The sequence below is a fragment of the Passer montanus genome, unplaced genomic scaffold (assembly GCF_014805655.1).
Source record: "Passer montanus isolate IOZ18808 unplaced genomic scaffold, ASM1480565v1 scaffold69, whole genome shotgun sequence".
In the NCBI taxonomy this organism is placed as follows: domain Eukaryota; kingdom Metazoa; phylum Chordata; class Aves; order Passeriformes; family Passeridae; genus Passer; species Passer montanus.
Genome location: NW_024372036.1, coordinates 2,789,345 through 2,809,449, shown reverse-complemented (window position 1 = coordinate 2,809,449; position 20,105 = coordinate 2,789,345). Strand labels below are relative to the sequence as shown.

The window sequence follows — 20,105 nt, the reverse complement described above, 5'->3', positions numbered from 1 at the left end:
CCTCCAGCAGTAACAGATTCATTTCAGGGTGATCCCAAACCCCATTTCTCCTCTCTCACAGTCCTCTCCAAACCCCAAAGTTATTTCACCAACCACACCAAGTGAGCTGACAGAAATACCTAGTGGAAAGAAAACCTGAGAAGCCAGCAAAGAACAAACACCTGAGGTCAAACACTTCCTTAAACAGTTCTATTAAATATAATAGGACAGGGCAATCATCATTACAGCAAAGCAATTGTTTAGCAGGTTACTATTTACCAGCTCTAGTGCAAGCAGGAATAGACTTCACACGTCTTACAGAAGGTTTCAGTGCTCAGTGGTCACGCCAGGTTGCACATCTGTGCACCTGCTGCAGAGATTGTTCTCACACCACCTCCCAGCAGTGTATCCTCAGGATAAATCCCATCCCAAGGATCCCAGTCATTCCCAGCAAAGGTGACTGGACAATCAGCAGCACAGAGAGAGCTGCAGCCTAACTCTGTTTGACAGGCGTTGATTTCATTTTATGTACTGCAAGCAGAAACACCTCAATTCTCATTTACAGCTCAATAACTTTTTTCTGTCTCCACATATTTCTAAGTTCCTCTGACATTCATGTGCATTTCAATAAACATAAATATCCTCCAGATGATGCCTTTAGTTTAAAATTTCATATTTTCCAGATTCTGTACTGCATTAGTATAGAACTCTGAACTTCATATAAAGTGTTAGCAAGTGTTTTGAGACAAAAAAAATTCTTTTCCAGCCCAAGAATCATTGCAGCTTCAGATCCAAAAAGTGTAAACAATAGCAAACTGAGGAGAGCAATCTGGGAGGAGGGGACTTCATAACCTGCAGCTGTAATTGGACAATTAACCCCAATATGGAAACGGAACAAAACTTATAAAAGTCTCAAAACTCATGACCCAGGAGCCCATCTTGGGTGTATCCCTGACCAGGCTCTTGTACTGCCCAAGGTGTGTCCTTTGAAGGCCTTTTTAATAAATCCCTGCTTTATTCCTTTAACACTGTCTAGCCTCTCTTCTAGGTAGCCTCTCAAGGCATCACACATAAACAAAGAAATTTCTGGCAATAAAACTTGTGATAGCAGGTTGTAAATTTCCCCTCTTACTGGCGATTAAAACAGATTTAAAAAAACAGGCTATACTTCAGAAATCACAGTAACAGGCTACAACAGATAACCAGTAGTTCATCAATACAATTTTTTATATTTCATTTTCACTGATGAAGCCCAAGGACAATGTCCCATTCAATCACTCTAATTTGTTCTATGTTCTTTCATTTTCAGCAGCTATTTCTGCCGGCAGCGAAACCAACCCTCCACTTCCTCCCTGCCGTACAACAACGCGCAAAACCACATTCCCGTATTTACTTTAAAACCGTATTTACCTTTGAAACCTGGTACTGCCCCTTCGCTGCAGTGGCCGAAGCATACCTTCCTCCCTGCTTCAGGAAAGCAGGCACCGGGGAGCGGCTTTTTCCCCCTGCAAACACGGCACACCCGGGATCAGCAGAGGCAGAGCCGGGATGAATTCCGTGCCTGCAGACACCGGGGAACCAAACCCTCCCCGGGGCTGGGATGAATTCCGTGCCTGCGGACACCAAACCCTCCCCGGGGCTGGGATGAATTCCGTGCCTGCAGACACCAAACCCTCCCCGGGGCTGGGATGAACTCCGTGCCTGCAGACACCAAACCCTCCCCGGGGCTGGGATGAATTCCGTGCCTGCAAACACCAAACCCTCCCCGGGGTGTCCTTAAGGGCTCACACCGCCTTCGCACACACGCGCGTCAAATGCAAATTGTGCTTAATACCCGGCAGCTCTGCACCTGAGGCAGAACCTGCCAAATCCATCGCTCCGGCGCCTTAAATAGCCGCGTTCCCTCTGTGTAATACAGAGGGAAAGGGCTCACCGTGCTCGGCCACAGAGCAGCACGGACCAGGGCGGCTCCGGCCACCCCAAAGGTCAAGGGCAGCGGAGCCGAGCCTGGGAAGGACAGGCACCGCCTTCCCCCGGGACCACGGGCAGGGCAGGGCCGGGCTCAGTCTCGGGTCCCCCCGCAGCCCCAACCTGCGGTGCCACCCCCGAGACCGAGCAGCGCCTCCCTGTCCAGCAGGATGGGGGCTCTGGGGAAAAATACACGGGAGAAAAGGAGACAAAAGGCGGCAGAGCGCCGGTGCTCAGCAGGGTGACAGAACGCCCGAACCCGCGGCCGTCGCTGTGTCCAGCTCTGGGCTCCTCAGGACAAGAGAGATGGGGAGCTCCTGCAGCGGGTCTAGCGGAGGCCGTGAAGATAAGGGGACTGGAGCATCTCTGTGATGAGGAAAGGCTGTGGGAGCTGGGGCTGTTCAGCCTCAAAGATGAAGGGACTGGAGCATCTCTGTGATGAGGAAAGGCTGTGGGAGCTGGGGCTGTGGATGAAGGGACTGGAACATCTCTGAGATGAGGAAAGGCTGTGGGAGCTGGGGCTGTTCAGCCTCTAAGGAGATAACTCTAAGGGGACCTCATTAAAGTGTCTAAATACCTAAAGAAGTGCCAAGAGGATGGATCTAGACTCTGTTGATGCTGAGCAATGGGACAAGAGGAATGGGCAGGAGCTGATGCCCAGAAAGCTCCACCTGAACAGTGATTGAGCACTGGGACAGATTGTCCAGAGAGGGCGTGGACCCTCCCTTGCTGGAGATATTCCAGAACCATCCAGACACATTCCTGTGCCGCGTCCACCAGGGAGGTTGGACCTGTGACTCACTGTGGTCCCTTCCAGCCTGACCATCCTGTGATTGTGAACTGCTGCCCCTGGCAGGGCCCCAGCTCAGCCCTGTCCTGCCAGAGAGGGAAAAGATGCTCCCTTGTACCTGCTGTCCCCATCTGTCACCCCAGCAGCCTCTTGCACTCCAGGTGCTCCAGAGTGGTGGCTGGACCCCTCTGCAGTGGGATCCCCAGGCAGGCAGCCCCAGCCTGGGCAGGCGTGCACAGGTGCTTCCCTGCAGCACTGGCAGACATGTTGTGAGTAGAAAAGTTGTCCATTTTTTTAAAAGTTGCAGAGTTAACAAGTTAAACCAATTGCTGCTAAGTTGGAGGTTTAACTATATGTTTTAATAATTTCATGTTGTAATCACCTGTTGTTAATAGTTTTTCTTTAATTACCTGTTGTTGATGGTTAGAAATCCCTTTTTGTCAGGTATCACCCTGCTGCTTCCTGGAAAATGGCACCTGGGACTGTGAGGAGGAGGTGACATCGGGGCTGGTATGCAAATATGGAAACACCTCACCAAATCTAGCAGGAAAAACCCCTAAAACAACGAGCCACCATGGAATTAAGAGATCTAAGTGATGTCTGGAGGTGAGAAACTGAATCCAGTGTCTGCTAAGTTCCCTTTTCACCTTTCACCCTAACCTAAAAGGATGTCAGCTGGAGGGAGGACCTCAGACTGGAAAAGGGGAATCTCCTGGTGCTCTTGTGAGGACAGAAGCCCCAGCTCTGCCTGCACACCAGGGACACAGCTGCATCATCCTCCTCCTCCTCCCTGCCACTCCTGGAGCAGCAGCAGCGTGTGTGTGTCCCATTGGTTCTCCCCACCTGAGCTGAGTTTTAATAAAGGCATTAAAAACGAGAAAGATCTCCTGCCCTATTTATTTCAAGACACATGAAGGTATTTCTGGTGCCAAACGTTCACAGATCATCTGAAAGCCGAAGGAAACATTCAGCAGGACTTCATTAAAGAAGAAAGAATGCATTTACTTTAGTTGTCTCCTGGTTTCCTGATCCTGTAGTGTTTCAGAAACCCTATATCAAAGGTCAATTTATTTATATAATCCAAGCAAGCACAGGCTGTCCTCTGCTCTTCCTGTGAAGTGACTGCTCCCTTCAGGAGGGAAAATCTCATGGGGGAGTGGAGCAGAATCCACCAAGTGCAGGGGGATGTCACACTGGGGAACTCCCTCCTCTGGGCTCTGGTCAAAAGTCACTGTGCATGGAAACCTCCTCCCGAGACACCTGGCAAAGCTGAGTGGTGATTGAATAACTTGTGCTATAAGTAGAAAAAGTTGTCAATTTTTTTTTTTAAAGTTGCAGAGTTAACAAGTTAAACCAATTGTTGCTAAGTTGGAGTTTTAACTATTTGTTGTTAATAATTTCAAGTTGTAATCACCTGTTGTTAATAGTTTTTCTTTAATTACCTGTTGTTGATAGTTAGAAATCCCTCTTCGTCAGGTATCCCCCTGCTGCTTCCTGGAAAATGGCACCTGGGACTGTGAGGAGGAGGTGACATCAGGGCTGGTGTGCAAATGTGGAAACACCTCACCAGGAAAAGCCCCTAAAACAACGAGCCACCATGGAATTAAGAGATCTAAGTGATGTCTGGAGGTGAGAAACTGAATCCAGTGTCTGCTAAGTTCCCTTTTCACCTTTCACCCTAACCTAAAAGGATGTCAGCTGGAGGGAGGACCTCAAACTGAAAAAGGGGAATCTCCTGGTGCTCTTGTGAGGACAGAAGCCCCAGCTCTGCCTGCACACCAGGGACACAGCTGCATCATCCTCCTCCTCCTCCCTGCCACTCCTGGAGCAGCAGCAGCGTGTGTGTGTCCCATTGGTTCTCCCCACCTGAGCTGAGTTTTAATAAAGGCATTAAAAACGAGAAAGATCTCCTGCCCTATTTATTTCAAGACACATGAAGGTATTTCTGGTGCCAAACGTTCACAGATCATCTGAAAGCCGAGGGAAACATTCAGCAGGACTTCATTAAAGAAGAAAGAATGCATTTACTTTAGTTGTCTCCTGGTTTCCTGATCCTGTAGTGTTTCAGAAACCCTATATCAAAGGTCAATTTATTTATATAAATACAAACTTCCTGCTGCAGGTGTATTTCTTCATCATGGCCACCTCACCAGAGCAAAAACCCCTGTGCTATTTCCTTCATCCAAGACTGAATAGCTGCTAAAGTTACCTCAAAGTTACAGGTTTAAGTTTATCTATGTAAGTCTGTTCCTTGCAGAGCACCACATTCCTGACAAATGACCCCCTTAAGGCTTCACTGAAGTAAGTGTCTGATGTTGTTCTCTTTTCCCTCTCATCTTGCACTGCCTGTGCTGGGAACACCAAGAAAAGAAGCTGACTCCCAGTGTGATGCTGCTTAGGCCCCACATGTCAAACACTTAGACACATGCTCAGCTTTGCTCCATGATCCCAGGGCACCTTTCCTTCTCCTTCACCCTTACTTTCACATTTGCAGAATCAGGGTCTCAGAGTGTTATCTGAACCAATGCAAACACAGGTGGGTGCTGTAAAATCTGCTGCTTTAAAGCTTGTTGGTGGCAAATACTGATTACATCTTTCTTGCTGAGATTTCTAAGTAGTGAATCAGAGATTAAAAAAAAACCCAAAACATTTCTCTACATGCTACAAATGTCCTACTTGGAAAGTTAATGCACTGCTCTTGATTACCACCAGTCTTACCTTCTGAGGAGATGATTTTCATGAGTCATGTGGCTGCACTTCTGCACCAGCACCAGAAGGAATCCAGGCACTGTCTATTCAGGCTGATGCACAGATACACACACAAGAAATATTTGTCTTCTTACAGCAGAATTTACTTTCACAAGTGGTGCTTTTAACTCCTCAAGTCCAGACAAAGCAAAACACTTTGAAGTCAGTGGATGTCAGTGTCGTCTTTCCTTCACTGAATAGGTGATGTTGGCTCAGCAGAGGTCTGGATGCCAACTATTGCATCCCTTAACTGATTAAAGTACTCATTTTCTTTCCAATAAATTGCATTAAAAATATCTTTTATGATTCATAATTGCACCGTTGGAAAAGACTGTTCTGTTTGGCCACAGAGTGATCGCTTTGTCTTAGGGGAATAAAAAAATTCATAACTTATTTACATAATAATGGGTTGTTAAATAGTATTTGACTATCTAAAAATTTATATTTACTTAGACTTTATTCCTGATGAGTAGCAGGATTCTGAGAACTGATATAATCACAATTTTTGGTTGCCTTTATTAGTTTTGCATGCTTTATTTTCCCAACAGAGCAGCTGGAATATTGCATAAACTGTTGACATCAGCACTGGGTGCAATCCAGATATAACCTGCCATCGAGCTTTGGCAGACAAAAAAAAAAACAATCCAAAGGAGCCAAAAAAAAGAGAGGCTTTGAAGGATGTGCCTGTGTGTTTGGGAGTAGATGGGCACTTGGAGGGGCTGGAAGCTGTGGAGCTGAGTTTGCACATTATGTCCTGCCTGTTGGGAAATTCTAGTGCTGGCTCAGTGCCACACTAACATGACCACAGAATTTCCACACTGGTACTTTCATTGCCAGAAATCCAGTGGGAATCACCAGCTGGGAGCTCTAGGAAAAGACATCAGCAGAGATCACTGGGCCAGCACAGGCTTTTCCCCAGCAGAGCAGGGCAGTGCCTGAGTACTAAAGATGACTTGTGAAGAAAACACCCTGTAACATGTGGAACATGGGCAAGGAGGGGCAGTAAAACTGTGAAAAGATGCCTACATAAAGAGAGATACTGGTCAGCCTGGAGGAGACAATTAGAAATAACAGCATTTATTTGAAATCTGGGAGTTGTCTACTGGGCTCTGCCTGCTCTGACTCTTCCCAAGGCTTTCCAGAGGGCTGGAGAGAGGGATGATTAAACCACCTCATGCTGTCTAAGGAAGCATCTGTTTAAAAAGTGGCTGTAGCAGCAGTGGGGTTTTTTGGGGATCTGCTGAAGGGAGCCCTGGGCAGAGCTGCTGCATGTGGCCTGGGATCAGTGGCTGCTGGACAGGGATGGAGGTTCCTGGAGCAGCTCTCACACCTTCAGCCACCTGCTCACAGAAAAATGAACAAGAATGTTCTGAGAATGCAGAATTTAAAACAAAAACACAACCAAAGCCAAAACACAACCAAGCTGTATTATTATAGATGGAATCTGTGAAACACCATGTAGACCATGGTCTGTTACAAAATGTGAATCTATTTTGAGGAACTTATCTTGAAGAATTTAATTCTGCTTCCTGCAGGAAACGGGATCGTTTTTCTTGTTATTTTGCCCTTATTTCTACTCTTGGATTTCCTGGAGAACTGGGTGGAAGTGCAAGATATGGCTACAGAAACAATTGCTGAGGAGCAAAGAGAGTGAATTGGGCAGGTAGGCTGCTGGCAGATTTCCTTTCTCCTTGCTTGCAGACTTGGTCACTGAAGGGTAGTTAGATAAGAAGGGAACACTGAGGCATATTGTAGCAGAAATCAAATACCAGAACCATGGTAAAATAAAAAACAGATCAGAACAGAGCTTACATTAAAGCAATTGTCTTGCAAGTCATGAATAAGAAGAGGATGTTGGAAAGTATTTGAGCTGATAGGCATGAGGAGACAGCAAATTAGCCCCATCTACCTCGATCATTTCATTATTTCTATTGAATTAATTCTGAATTATCAGATTAGGACTTCAGGGGGTATAGACAAAAGGATTGGGCTGCTTGAGCTTTATGTCATTACGAGCTCTGCCTGAATAAAGAAGCTTAAGCTTGGAGTAGCTTTGGCAGACAAAAAAAAAAAAAAAACCAAACAAAAAAAACCCCAACAAAACAAAACAAAATAAAACAAAAACCAAAAAACCCCAACCAAACCCAAAAACACTTCCACAGAAAAATAGATAAAATCATAATATTGGTGCTGCTTTATTCGTATACTGACCATAAGATTTTTTTTTAATCTCATGAATGCCAACTGCTTTCTTGGCATCACTAGCAAGGTTGACTGTTGTCAAAGTCTTGAGAAAAGACATCAGCAGCAATTTCCTAAATAGGACCAAAGGGACTTCTGTATGGCCCCACTGCACTTTAGTGAAAAGGGAGACCCCTTAGGTAAAAGGAAAAACCTGACAATTTTCCCAGATGTCTGAAGAATGGAATGCAGACTGGAATGGAATACTTGAAATTGAGCAGTGAGGTCAGAGAAATGGGAGGCAGGATATAAATACACCAGAACACTTTCCCTTGGATAATCTGAAGGGGGGAAATGAAAGGTCATATTTAGTCAAGAGACAAAAAAAAGCATTATCTGTATTTCAAGAATGGCTTTCACACAAACTTAGGTTTTTGAATTGTCCTGCCTTCAGGATATGCAATGTTAATTGTACTTGGAAGAGGCAGTTGCAAACTGAGTGGCTACAAAGGTCATTTGCTTGTTCTTCTGACTTAGTTATGAGCACAAAAAGAGGCTATCTTTACTTGGCATACACACAGAGTAAGCAGATTTCATTTTGCCTGTAAAGAGCTTAAAAAGAGCTGTGTGGAGAGAAGTTCCCATTTTCCAAAGGATTCTGGCACTTCAGAATCTTGCTTAATTCTCAATTGGATTAAAAAAACCCAGTATGTGGAACTTGGAGAAAGTAAATTCCACTTTGTCCACTGTTTGTTCCCCTTATCTCAGAAAATATTGAAATTGTGCCTGATGACATTGCAGAATATTAAAAAGACCTGAAATGTATATTCCCAAAGAACTCCCCTTAGGATATTAGTTCAATTCCCCAATCCCACATTTTTTCTCCAAAAAGGCTGTTGAAAACAATCTGGTTTATATTTAAGTGTCAGGAGGAACAGATCTCATTTCGTTAAGTTTTTCCTGACAGCTCCTGTTGACACTTTGCTAACATCTGTTACCAGCCATGCATTACACTTTTATAAGAAGAAAAATGGAAATTACTGTCTTCTAAGAGGGAAAAAAATATTTCCTTGCAGATTTCTGTTCTTTAAAGTCAGGTCAAAAGACCTGCTCAGGTCTGCCCTACCAAAAGCAATGAAGAATCACCTGCATCTCCAACTGAGCCCAGAGCAAAACTCAAACTGACTTCAGTTTGAAGGACTGGCCCTCCAGAGTCACCAACTCTGTCAGGAATGGTTGAGTAACGTGAGAAGTGAGGAGACCAGCCTGTGAGTCAGGCAAATTATCTCCACTCATGCTGTTAATTTTGGTGGCAGCAGATGAAAAGGCAGCTCCTAGAGCCCCACTGCTGGCAGGGTGGGGAAGAGCTGACCCACGAGGCACTGCCCATGGAAGAAGGATGCATGGTGGGACAGGGGCAGAGATCAGTGAGCTCCTGAGGGCAGGAATTCCCAAGTGCACTGAGTGGGAATTAATCAGCATCCTGCCTTTACCATATCAGAAGCTCTGTGTGCACCCTGCTGTATTTTTATCACCCCTTTGAAGCAGGTCACTGATTGAAACACAGAGGTCAACAAATAGTCCTGTAGTTTTGAATGTTCATTGTGTGTTTTCAGAGCCTGGTCAGTGCTGGAAGGAAGTGTTCAGGTTGTTTCACAGGCTTGGCACAGCAGCATTTTCCCTGCAAAATCCCTGAACTGCAAAAGTCTCCCCCTCCTAAAAGAAAGTGAAGTCCAAGGAGAAACAGGAGCATAACTGGCCTTAAAAGTGCTTTTTGGCCGTTTCTCTCTGCAGAAGAGCTGAAAACCAAAAGATGAGCTTAAAATCAAAGTGAGGACCTACAAGGCAGGATAAAAGGACGTCCAGGGCTGTCCTCTCCCACAGGAGGCACCTTCTGACATCTTCATTCCAGCATTTCCTTCCTTGTGTTGTTGTTCCTTCCCTCTGTTTTTAAGCATCTCTGGCAGCAATGGCTTTGGGTTTTAGTGGAGCTCCCTGTGGGGCTTCTGTCAAACTCAAACCAGGAGCTTCCTCAGGGTCACTCACAGCTGTGGCAGCTTCTGCCGTCCCTGCCAGGGTGACTGGCAGTGCTGGCAGCTGCCAGCTCAGCCAGCAGCAAGGGCAGAGCAGGTAATCAGCACAAATTACCCTCTCGGGACTTTGGACAAATGAAATTTGCATACAAGATCAGCAGGACCTTAGGAATATTGCTCCTTTGACAGAAAAGGGAAAAGAACAGGGAAATAAGGATGATAGCAGACCTCCTTTCAACAATGACATAGCTGAAGCTGAACTTCAATCTGACATTGAAATGCGTCCAAATTCAACTAGAAGATAAGAAACTACAAAATAAATTCTTCTTGTCATTAATTTTATAGAAGCTGTAGCTGTCCTCACAAGACAGTTTCTAGGTATAGAAAACTTTAAATGATGCCTCCCTCATTTAAGTAAAATGATCCTGTTGTAAAGACATTTATTCTATCTGCCACTTCTGGGTGTTGAGCACTTTAAATTCTATAAAGAAAGAGTTCTTAGCTGCTTCTCAAGAAAACTGAGCTGCTTCAGACCCTTTTCCTTCTTCAGAACTCTGCAACAATAAGCAAGAGCAGTTAATGATCATTATTAGTGGTCATCCAGGGGAGTGGCTCTGATGTCTTGTCACTGATGTCTTGTCACTGCTTCCTGTTTGTGTCACAGCTGTTCCCTGAGCCACGTCACCTTCCAGGCCAAAAGACACGTCTGGTTATTTTTGTCCTCGAGTTTAACCGGGAGCACCTCCCTATGCATTCCAAACATTAATTCCCTTGCCACTCTGAGCCTCAGTGTGTGCTTAGAATTAATTTGCCATTACAGACCAACTGAGCACTTTTATAATTAGAGACATTACCTTATCATAGCTAAAAGAATTTAGGTGCAAGGGAGAAACAGAGGCATCACCGAGATGTGCACTCATGTCAGCTCTGCAGGACCTGAGCAGAGCAGTGGTTTGCATATTCTGCAATTGCTTATTAACAGTACATTATGCAAATTAGCCTTCCCTAGTCAAATGCTGGGAGTGTGCAGGAAAGAGAAATAAACACACAGTTTGGAGTCAACACGTGTATAATGCTCTGCCAGCTAACAAAATTTAGTTTCATTCTTAACTGCTTCAAAGGCAAAGTGCTCTGAAATGAGAAACTGGACGTTAACTCAGAAGCTGGAAGGGTTCCTATGAACACAGAGGTATTTAGCAATAGTCTCTTCCTTTTTCTTCTTTACCCATCTGAAGCCAAAAAGAGACTTGCCACAGAAAGTGACACCTTATTACTATTCACACATTATTTAAATACTGGCTATTTAGATTCCTGCTTTTGAAAAGGAGGAAACCCACCTGAATATGGTGCATCTTTGTAGAGTGATGACCCTGTTTTTCTTCTGGTTTGTGTGGTGGAGCTTTGATTTAGGGCATGAGGTGACCTGCACCCATTTTCCAGCCACTTGCCAATCCTGTCTACCTCAGAAGCATCACCTGCTCTGCCCAGTGCTTGTCCAGCTCACGGCTTTTCATCAAGCATATCCTTGTCTGGCTCCTCTTGTGAATCCTTGGCCATTAAATTACTGTGCAAAGTGATGGTGAGGTGATTTGCCTGACTCCTGCATGAGAGAAAACAAAAAGTGGACTGGTACTTCTGAACATCAATAAACCCAACCAAAAAGAAAGGATCTAGGTGGAGGAATGGGTTTAAAATCTAAAATGTTGTTTTCAGGCCAGACCAGCTGAACTGGTCTCAGAAGGCTGAGGGGGTCTCAGGTCAAATCCCAGATGTCACCAGTATCAACACACAAAAGGCACTGGCTGGGAAAAGCTGAGGGGAAGAGGCAGAGGGTTGGAGTGACCCCTGGAGATCACCCAGTCCAACTCCTGCCAAAGCAGGGTCACCCAGAGCGGTGACACAGGACACATCCAGGTGGGTTTGGAATGTCTCCAAGAGGGAACTCCGTGCCCTCCCTGGGCAGCTGTTCCAGAGCTCTACCACCTTCCACATAAAGAAATTCTTCCCTATGTTGAGGTGGAACTTCTTGTGTTTTATTTCATCGCCATTGCTCCTCATCCTGATGCTGGGAGCCACTGAACAGAGTCTGGCACTGTTTTGGAATGAGCCTGGGCAGCAGTGGGGGGAAATGTTGAGAAGAGCTTCAATCTCTGAAATAGTTAACAGTTGATGGGCAAACTCTGGGTGATATCCATGTGTTGGAAAAACCAATTAAGAGTTTAGGATTTGACATACTTTGTGCTGACAGACCTGGAGAAGGAAGTTAGCAGAGCCTGGGAGGGAAATTTATTGTTGAGAGCTGAACAGAAGTTATAAACCACATTACATAAAGCAGAGATGCCCTATCTGGGAAAAAGATGATAAAAAGACTGAGAAATGTAGACTAATTAGCATGAGAAGCGAGAAATCAATAACAAATAGAAGACAGAATACTAATTAATGAAGAGAACTCTGTGAATTGTAAGCTAATGAACATTAATCTCTTTGCCAAAATGTATAAATAAATAAGCATTTTGATGACTGATATGCATGTTATGGGGGCCATCCCCACATTCTTTCAACGCCAAATCATGAATGCCGCCTTTCTAACAAGCAGCTTGGAGAGTTTATTTTAATATTATTTTTTATATTTATTTATTATAAATATAAATAGTAATAAAAAATATATTTATTTATAATAAATTATTATAGTCATTAAAATATTTATTTTTAAATGGTATTACAATAAATTATTAAATTTAATATAATACTTTATTATTGACTAGCTTAATTATAAATACATATTAGATTTATATAATAAGAAATATTATATTTCTTATTATTTATGGTTATATTTATCATAAATAAATATAAAATAATATATAATAATAAATATATAGTTAATAAATTAATAAATAATTAATACATGATAGATAACACATTAAAAATATAAATAATAAATATAAATAATTATTATATTGGTGTGTGTATATATATATATTTAATTTATTTTTTTAAATTTTATTTCCCGGCGCTCGGGGTTGGGGTGTCCGGGCAGGCCCCCCCGCTCTCGCTCGGTTGTCACAGCGACGGCGACGCCGCGGCCATGTCGGATCTGGGCTCCGAGGACGGCGACGAGTCCGGGGAGGCCGGGGGAGACATCGGGGTCCGCAAGGCCCGGGAGGAGCGGGAGGGCAGCGGGGAAGGGAAGGGGAAAGGGCAAGGAAAGGGAAGGGGAAGGAAAGGGAGCAGCCCCGCTCGGTGCCCGCGGGCCGGGCCGGGCACGGCGGTCTCGGAGTGCGGCCGTGCCCCCTGCCCGGCTTCCCGTGCTGGAACAACGCGTCCACGCTTGTGCCACGAAGGCGCCGAGCTGGAGCCGCTTCCCTCGAGCAGCTGTGTGCCCCTGATGAGCTGGACTGTGCCGGGCTCAGCCCTTTAACCCTTTTCCCCCCGGCAGGAGTACGAGGGCGATCGCGATGGCGAAGGGCAGCGGCACGGCTTTGGGAAGGCGCGGCTGCCCAACGGTGACACCTACGAAGGGGAGTACGAGCGTGGCCTGAGGAGCGGACACGTAAGACACCGAGCCCGGCTGTGGCTCTGCTTCTGCACTTGGGTTATTTGGGCTCTGTATTCAAACAAGCGTGAGAACTGATGGGTGTTTCATCTGTACCCAATGTGTTTCAGGGGACCTACAGGTTTAAAAACGGTGCCATCTACACTGGGAACTACCTTGAAAACAAAAAGCATGGCAAAGGTGTCTTTTTTTATCCAGATGGATCAAAATATGCAGGTAAAGCAGTGAACACAATTGCAAGGATTTCTGTACAGGACACATTCCCCCCTCACTCCACCTCTCCCCACAAGTGAAAAGAGAGAGTGAATTGGAGAATGTCTTATTTTAAGAAGATACAAGATATTTTCCAAGATGTATTGCTACAAGATATTTTCCTCTTATTCTCTTTTTAGTAACAGTTCTGAGGAGATTGGGGTTTATTTATGGGTATTTATGTTAGGACATTTATTAGGTCTATCACTGAAAAAAAAATAGGTTTCTTAATAGAGTCCTTATTTAGGGATTGGGACACCTGAAGTTTGAAGAAGTAATGAAAGTTACAGTTCACCTGCTTGCTGGAGAGTACCTGAAACAATCAGAGTCTATCAGTTAAGTTTCAAATGACAATATTTCGCCCATTATTTCTAAGCTAGGAAAGAAAAGACATTCACATTGTGAGGGCTAAAAGCTGAGAGCAAAAAGAGCAGCCCAATCCTGCCTTGCAGGAGCATATGCACTGAATTTTTTGAGGTTTTTTTTAAATTTATTTTAAGTTTGATCAGAAGAATAATTAAGATAGAAACCATCTAGCATCCTTCTGAATAGATGTGCCCCAATACTGACAGGACATCTTCATCAAATGAGTCAAATTAAAGTAGCTCCTCTTTAAATTCATGTGGGAATGTCACAATATCTAATGCAACTGTAATACATTACCCAATTCAAAGATAGGACTGGGTTGTTATGTGTTCATAATGGTAATAGAGAGGTAATTATGGAAAAATGGAAAGGGAGGTCAGGCAGTGCCATAAATACCTGTGGAGAGGAACAGACTGATGAAAAAAGAGCAACTTTTTTTGGGGACTCTACTTTAGAGTAAAGAGTGGTGTAAGGAATAGTGAGGAATCCCAGCAGTGCCATAGCTTTCTTTTCCTTCTCTAATACTTGTATGATAACAAACTGGCCACAGTGAAGTAAACCAGCTCACACTGCTTTTATCAGGACTGGGTTGTTATGTGTTCATAATGGTAATAGAGAGGTAATTATGGAAAAATGGAAAGGGAGGTCAGGCAGTGCCATAAATACCTGTGGAGAGGAACAGACTGATGAAAAAAGAGCAACTTTTTTTGGGGACTCTACTTTAGAGTAAAGAGTGGTGTAAGGAATAGTGAGGAATCCCAGCAGTGCCATAGCTTTCTTTTCCTTCTCTAATACTTGTATGACAACGTTACAAACTGGCCACAGTGAAATAAACCCGCTCACACTGCTTTTATGCTTTTGTCCTTGAAGGAGACTGGGTGCATGACCAGAGACAGGGCTATGGAGAATATCTGTATGCAAATGGAGACACCTATACTGGAGAATGGGCTAACAACAAGAGGTTTGTTTCATTCCCACAGGGATGTTTCAGCTCACCCCATGGCATTAAAATGCAAACATTCTTTTCAGAGCATGTCTGACTGCAGCAAATGAGGTCCAGGGGTGACCTTGGCAATTTAGTCCAGCTTGAGTAGTTTCAGCTGCTTAATTAATACAGTTTTAATACTTTAATTATAACAGCCTAAATTCTTAATATTCACTGGTATAAAACAAAATTATTATTTTCTCCCTAGGCATGGGCAAGGCACATATGTCTATAAAGACACAGGATCTAAGTATGTTGGTTGTTGGGTGAATGGAATTCAGAGTGGACCAGCTGAGCTTATCCACCTAAACTACAGATTTAAGGGCACGTTTCTCAATGGAAAGGTGAGTGTGCTTTCTATTCATCTGAACAGTTAGCATGGAATTGCCTTAATATAACCTATTTCCACTTAAAATAATAAGCTAGGCTTCTGCTCTTTTGTAGTATTTCCTGTACCATAAGTGTAACATGAAACTAAATTATTGTATAAACACAATGTCAAGTTTCTTTGAAACTATTTCAAACTGTAGTGTTCCTGACTATTGTATGGAATTTGTAATAAAGGACATTTCTCTGCTTAGCGTGGATTGCCTGTTCAGTTCTCCTGATGTTTTTGTGGTTTTATGCAGCCTTTAGGTCGTGGCAAATTCATCTTTGATATTGGATGTGAACAGCATGGTGAATACATACAACCAGTGCAGGTAAAAGAAATAGTGCAAGAGCAGTCAGTAAATCAAATCGGTTGTTGAATATATAAATATATATATTTATATATGCAACAATATGGAAATATTATATTATATAATATTTCCATATTGTTGCATATATAGAAATATATTATGTTGCATATAATAGAAATATTATATTATATTATATTATATTATATTATATTATATTATATTATATTATTTCTATATTCCAATATTATATTGGAATATATAAAATGCCTTACAGACAGTGATGTGAAAGTAGATCTTATGAGTCAAAAAGGGTGGAGACTCATGCATTTTTAAGAACTAAATTATTTTGGGTTTTTTTAATGTTTTCCGCTGTGTAAGCTTTGAAAAGTACAAGGTGTGATTTTGCACTGCTTGCAGATATGAATCCTTTCTGCTTAAAAAGAATCGGGACCTTCCCAAAACATTTAAAGCTTCAAGTCACAGAGGAATATAGATATATTTGTGTACACATTTAACCTCTATTGTATTTTCTTCTGAACACCAGAAAACAATGAGCAGTATTTTGTGTTTCTGAACTGCTTGGTGCTGTGCATACAAATGGTAATTTCCAGCAGGGTCATGTTGGGGAAATATGTCCTATTGTTGTTCTGGTCATGTTAGGAGCTTAATATCCACAGCTTCTAATAATTGTAGGAAGTGGTTCAGATCAAAGTCTGTTTTCTCTTTATGCATGAATATTTTGAAACATATCTGTTTGATGTGGAGCAAAAATAGCTACAGAAGAAATATATTCTAATATTACTGTTTGATTTTTTTAAATGGTCACATTTTAGCTTACAGTTTGCTACCTCTTGTTGTCTGACACGTTAGTTCCTGTTACACACTCTGAAAACTCTGTGATGCAGCAATCATTCTGAAAGATAAAATAATAATAATCATCAAAATCTTATCAATTGTGATAGAGATTTGCAAAGCTTGGAGACTGTTTTGTTTTTTTTCTGGCTAAAAGCAAGAGATCCTCAAATCAAATGTGAGATTCATAGGAGCATCCAGAGTAATATGTGTTTCATTAGTTCAGTTGGGAATTCTTAGATGAGTTTTTAAAGCAAAGGACAGTGCTGTCACTAAAGTAAGATTAAATTTTGCTCTTTTGCTTTAGTTGAAGTAATTACAGAACAAAGCCCTTTAAAAAAAAGAAGAAATTAGCTAATAATACAGACAATGATTCAATTATTGACTCCTTCATATTTGTAGAAAAAACATGATTTTTTTGAATTTTAAAAATACTTTCCCATTTCAAAACCATAAGCTGTATGCACAACCTTACTCCTTCCTAGATGCTTTCAAATGTCCTCTCTAGGCAAAGACTGAGGCAGAAACAGCTGTTTTTTTAGTCTATTTCTGTGTGAGACAGACAGTGCAGTATCTGCCAGACAGAGCATCAGGTAGCAATCATCAGTCACAGCCAAATGGCTTGATCAGGGTTCAAAGTGCAGTTCTTGTCCAAGACTTGCAGCTGCTGAAGTTCCTCCACCTCCAGATAAGGAGGTTTTAGTAGACTAACCCATCATCTTAGTTACTGTCTGTAGGGTGAGATCTGGAATTTCATGAATTCTCTTCTAGGAAAAAGAGGAGGAAGAAGAGGACGAACCACCATTGCCTCTTGAACCAATATGGAAAGCATCAGAAATTACCAAATTAACACCCTGGTCTCCCCATGATGAGGAGCTGCTGGTCCCCAGAGAAACAGCAGGTGCAGAAGCTGAAGAGGAGAAAATTCTATCAACTATAGGTTTGTTCTGGAAACATCTGGAAACTCCATGTTTTGACTGTGGTGACCATTGTTTTACAGGTTTAATATCAAGTGATGTGAGAGGGTTTTTGTGTTTTGTTTTGTTTTGTTTTTCCTGTGATTTTCCATGTATTGAATGTTTGGAATTTCCAAGTGCATTTTTAAACTGCACAATATGTATTTATGTGTTTTATTTCACATAGCATGAGATACAACTGTCTTGGGAAGCCTGTGAGTTATTTAACTCTGTATCATGGTTTATTGTACAAACTTGATTATAAACAGGGAAGATTTTGTGGGATTTCTTATGTGAACAACAACTGCAGCCTTCAGTAGGACTTAGGAGTTATTACATGGAAACAAAGGATGAATACAAATTTGTAAAATTTGTTTTCTTTGGTATTTCTAATTTCTTGTATTTCAGATACTGAGGAGGGTGGGGATCACCCAGCAAGTGATGCAGGAGAGGAAGGTGAGGAAAGGAGAGAGGAAGAAGTAAATCAAGATCAGGAGGATGAAGGTGAGTAATGGGGCATGTGTGCTCATTCTTTAATTAGCAGTCAGGGTTTGACATTGTGGATGTCAAGCAGCTGAAGCCATGCTGCTGCTGGGAATCTCTGCCTTTCATAAGGAGGGCAGTCCTCTGGAGAAGTGAACTATGAGAAGTTAAATTCATATACTGCAACAGAACAAATTAAAAGTGACACTTCTGTGCATATACGCTTGACAGCATTTGCAGAGCTGAATTTGTAAGAGATTGAATTTCCAAACTATTTTTTTAACAAAAATGAGAGAAAATATGTCAGATCCTGAGAAGTTCTGGGAGTTTTGAGCACTTCACTTGTCTCTCATGAATAGACCTGTGCATTCTTAATTCTTCCAAGTGCAGTTCAAAAGCAGGCAAAACAAATATGAAGAAAAAGATTTGGTGTTGTTATACCTTCTGGTTTGAATAGTCTTTGGTTGGTTTGTTTCTTCTACAAACCAAGGAGATTTGAAATTCAGGTGCTCAGGTTTTCTTCCAGGCACTTCAGAAGCCTGTTTTAAATACACAGTTACAAGCAGCAACAGGGATGCATCCATGTTTACTCATATTTAGGTTATAAGCCTCCAACCAATTGTGTTCTTTTATTTATTATTAAAATTTACAACCTTGCCTATCTGATATTAAAATATCAGATAAATTTATCTATTTATAATCAGTCTATTTTACAATAAATCCAAGCCAACCACTCTCTTTATAGATTAGAAAATACCTTAAACCATATGAAAATGCCTGGAGGTATACACGAAACATTTAGGTCAGCTCTTGTAGTTTTCAGTTTATTTGCTTTTAATTTTCTGAGCACCAGCTCTGAAGGTGTTCTCCAGCTTCAGGGCAGAACAGGCAGCTGGCTGACCTGGTGTGTGGGACTGACATCTTACAGGGTCCCTGGGCTTGGGTCAAATCCATCAGAAATCTCAGCAGATTATAGCTCTGCTTTGGATTTGGCAAAAGTGCATTGAGCCTGGTTTGTCTCAAAGACTCTTGGAGTCAAATAACCATTTGGACTGAGCCTGATTCTAATAAATTTTCTGGCCCACCACAACAAAGCAGTTCTGGTTTTCCCAGTGGCTTTTCTAGGGTGTTTTTGAGAACAAATGAGCTCAGGTGTCTGTCAGATATGGCACAGAGGCAGATGCCAATGCCTGAAAACACAGCAAAGTGATAGATTCACTTTCATCCAACTCTTTATTTCCAGAATCAAGGAGTTGGATTATTTTAAACATTTTTCAGCATAGGTCTCCATCCATAATTAATGAGGCAACATATTGTTCCCCTTGTCTTTAGGTTTAGCAAGATTAAGTTATAGGAAGAGGGAATGATTTGAAGAAAATATGCATCCTGTGAAGAGCAGATATAACAAAATCTCTTTTCTTTGCAGCCTGGTATTCCCTGCCCCTTTACCATCATTCTTTTTCCACGCAGAAATTCCCTCTTTTTTGTTCTGCATTCCTTGTGATGTCATCTAACCAGGAGGCATTTTTTGGCTGTTCAGAGTTACATATGGGCTGGCTGGCAGTCAGTGTGGGTGTACTGAGTCTGTCTGCCAGCTGACAAACAATGTAAACAACTTCTATTCAAGTACTGGCATTGAAAGGCAGTGGCTGAGGAGGACTGAGGTGGACAGCAGAGTTCTAGAGTTGTGTTTTAGATTACTGGGATTACTTTGCAGTGTTTTATAATAAAATGCATCTCTATGCTCTGTCTTTCCTTCTACTCCCCAGAAATTACTGATTTTGGAGGATGAAACAGAGGAATTGTGTACAACGAAAGGAAAAGACACAAAAAATGAAATTTCTAAGTAGATTATTTAGTGTGGTAAGCCTGCAATATTTTTATTTGTAAAAGGGTGTGTTAAGATGTTTTGAATAAACATTTCTAGGTGCTTTGAATAAACATTTCTGTCAGTGTTCTGTCTGGAATGTGTATTTCTGGACTTTTTATACTCTCAGATTCTCACAGCAACTTCCTTTATTCCATGTAGCCAGTAATGAGGTGTCAAATCCAGTGTGGAGTTATATAAGAGATACCAGGAACCTTCCCACTGGGAAGACATGAGAGTCCAAGAACTGTTCCCTTGGGAATATGAGGGACACAAGGAGCCTTCCCGATGGAGAAATGAGAGTGTCCAAGAGCTGGACCATGTGGAATATAAGAGATACCAGGAACCTTCCCACTGGGAAGACATGAGAGTCCTAAAACTGTTCCCTTGGGAATATGAGGGACATGAGCCT

The 20,105-nt window shown here is 42.4% G+C and overlaps 2 protein-coding genes across 3 annotated transcripts in view; one reads left to right on the top strand and one right to left on the bottom strand.

The window, feature by feature from the left end:
* Positions 1-1,484, bottom strand: part of SLC37A1 (solute carrier family 37 member 1) — a 35,373-nt gene extending 33,889 nt beyond the window's left edge. For both annotated transcript variants that reach the window (XM_039729404.1, XM_039729405.1), the window contains exon 1: positions 1,390-1,484. The gene's annotated coding sequence lies outside the window, so the exon portion shown is untranslated. The remainder of the gene's footprint in view (positions 1-1,389) is intronic.
* Positions 1,485-12,768: 11,284 nt separating this feature from the next.
* On the top strand, positions 12,769-19,775 carry RSPH1 (radial spoke head component 1). The gene is made up of 9 exons (XM_039729438.1): positions 12,769-12,844; positions 13,136-13,249; positions 13,363-13,468; positions 14,741-14,831; positions 15,064-15,199; positions 15,485-15,556; positions 17,159-17,327; positions 17,752-17,847; positions 19,596-19,775. The coding sequence occupies exons 1-9, from the start codon at positions 12,785-12,787 to the stop codon at positions 19,616-19,618; spliced, it is 867 nt and encodes a 288-aa protein (XP_039585372.1). The 5' UTR covers positions 12,769-12,784; the 3' UTR covers positions 19,619-19,775.
* Positions 19,776-20,105: the final 330 nt, after the last annotated feature.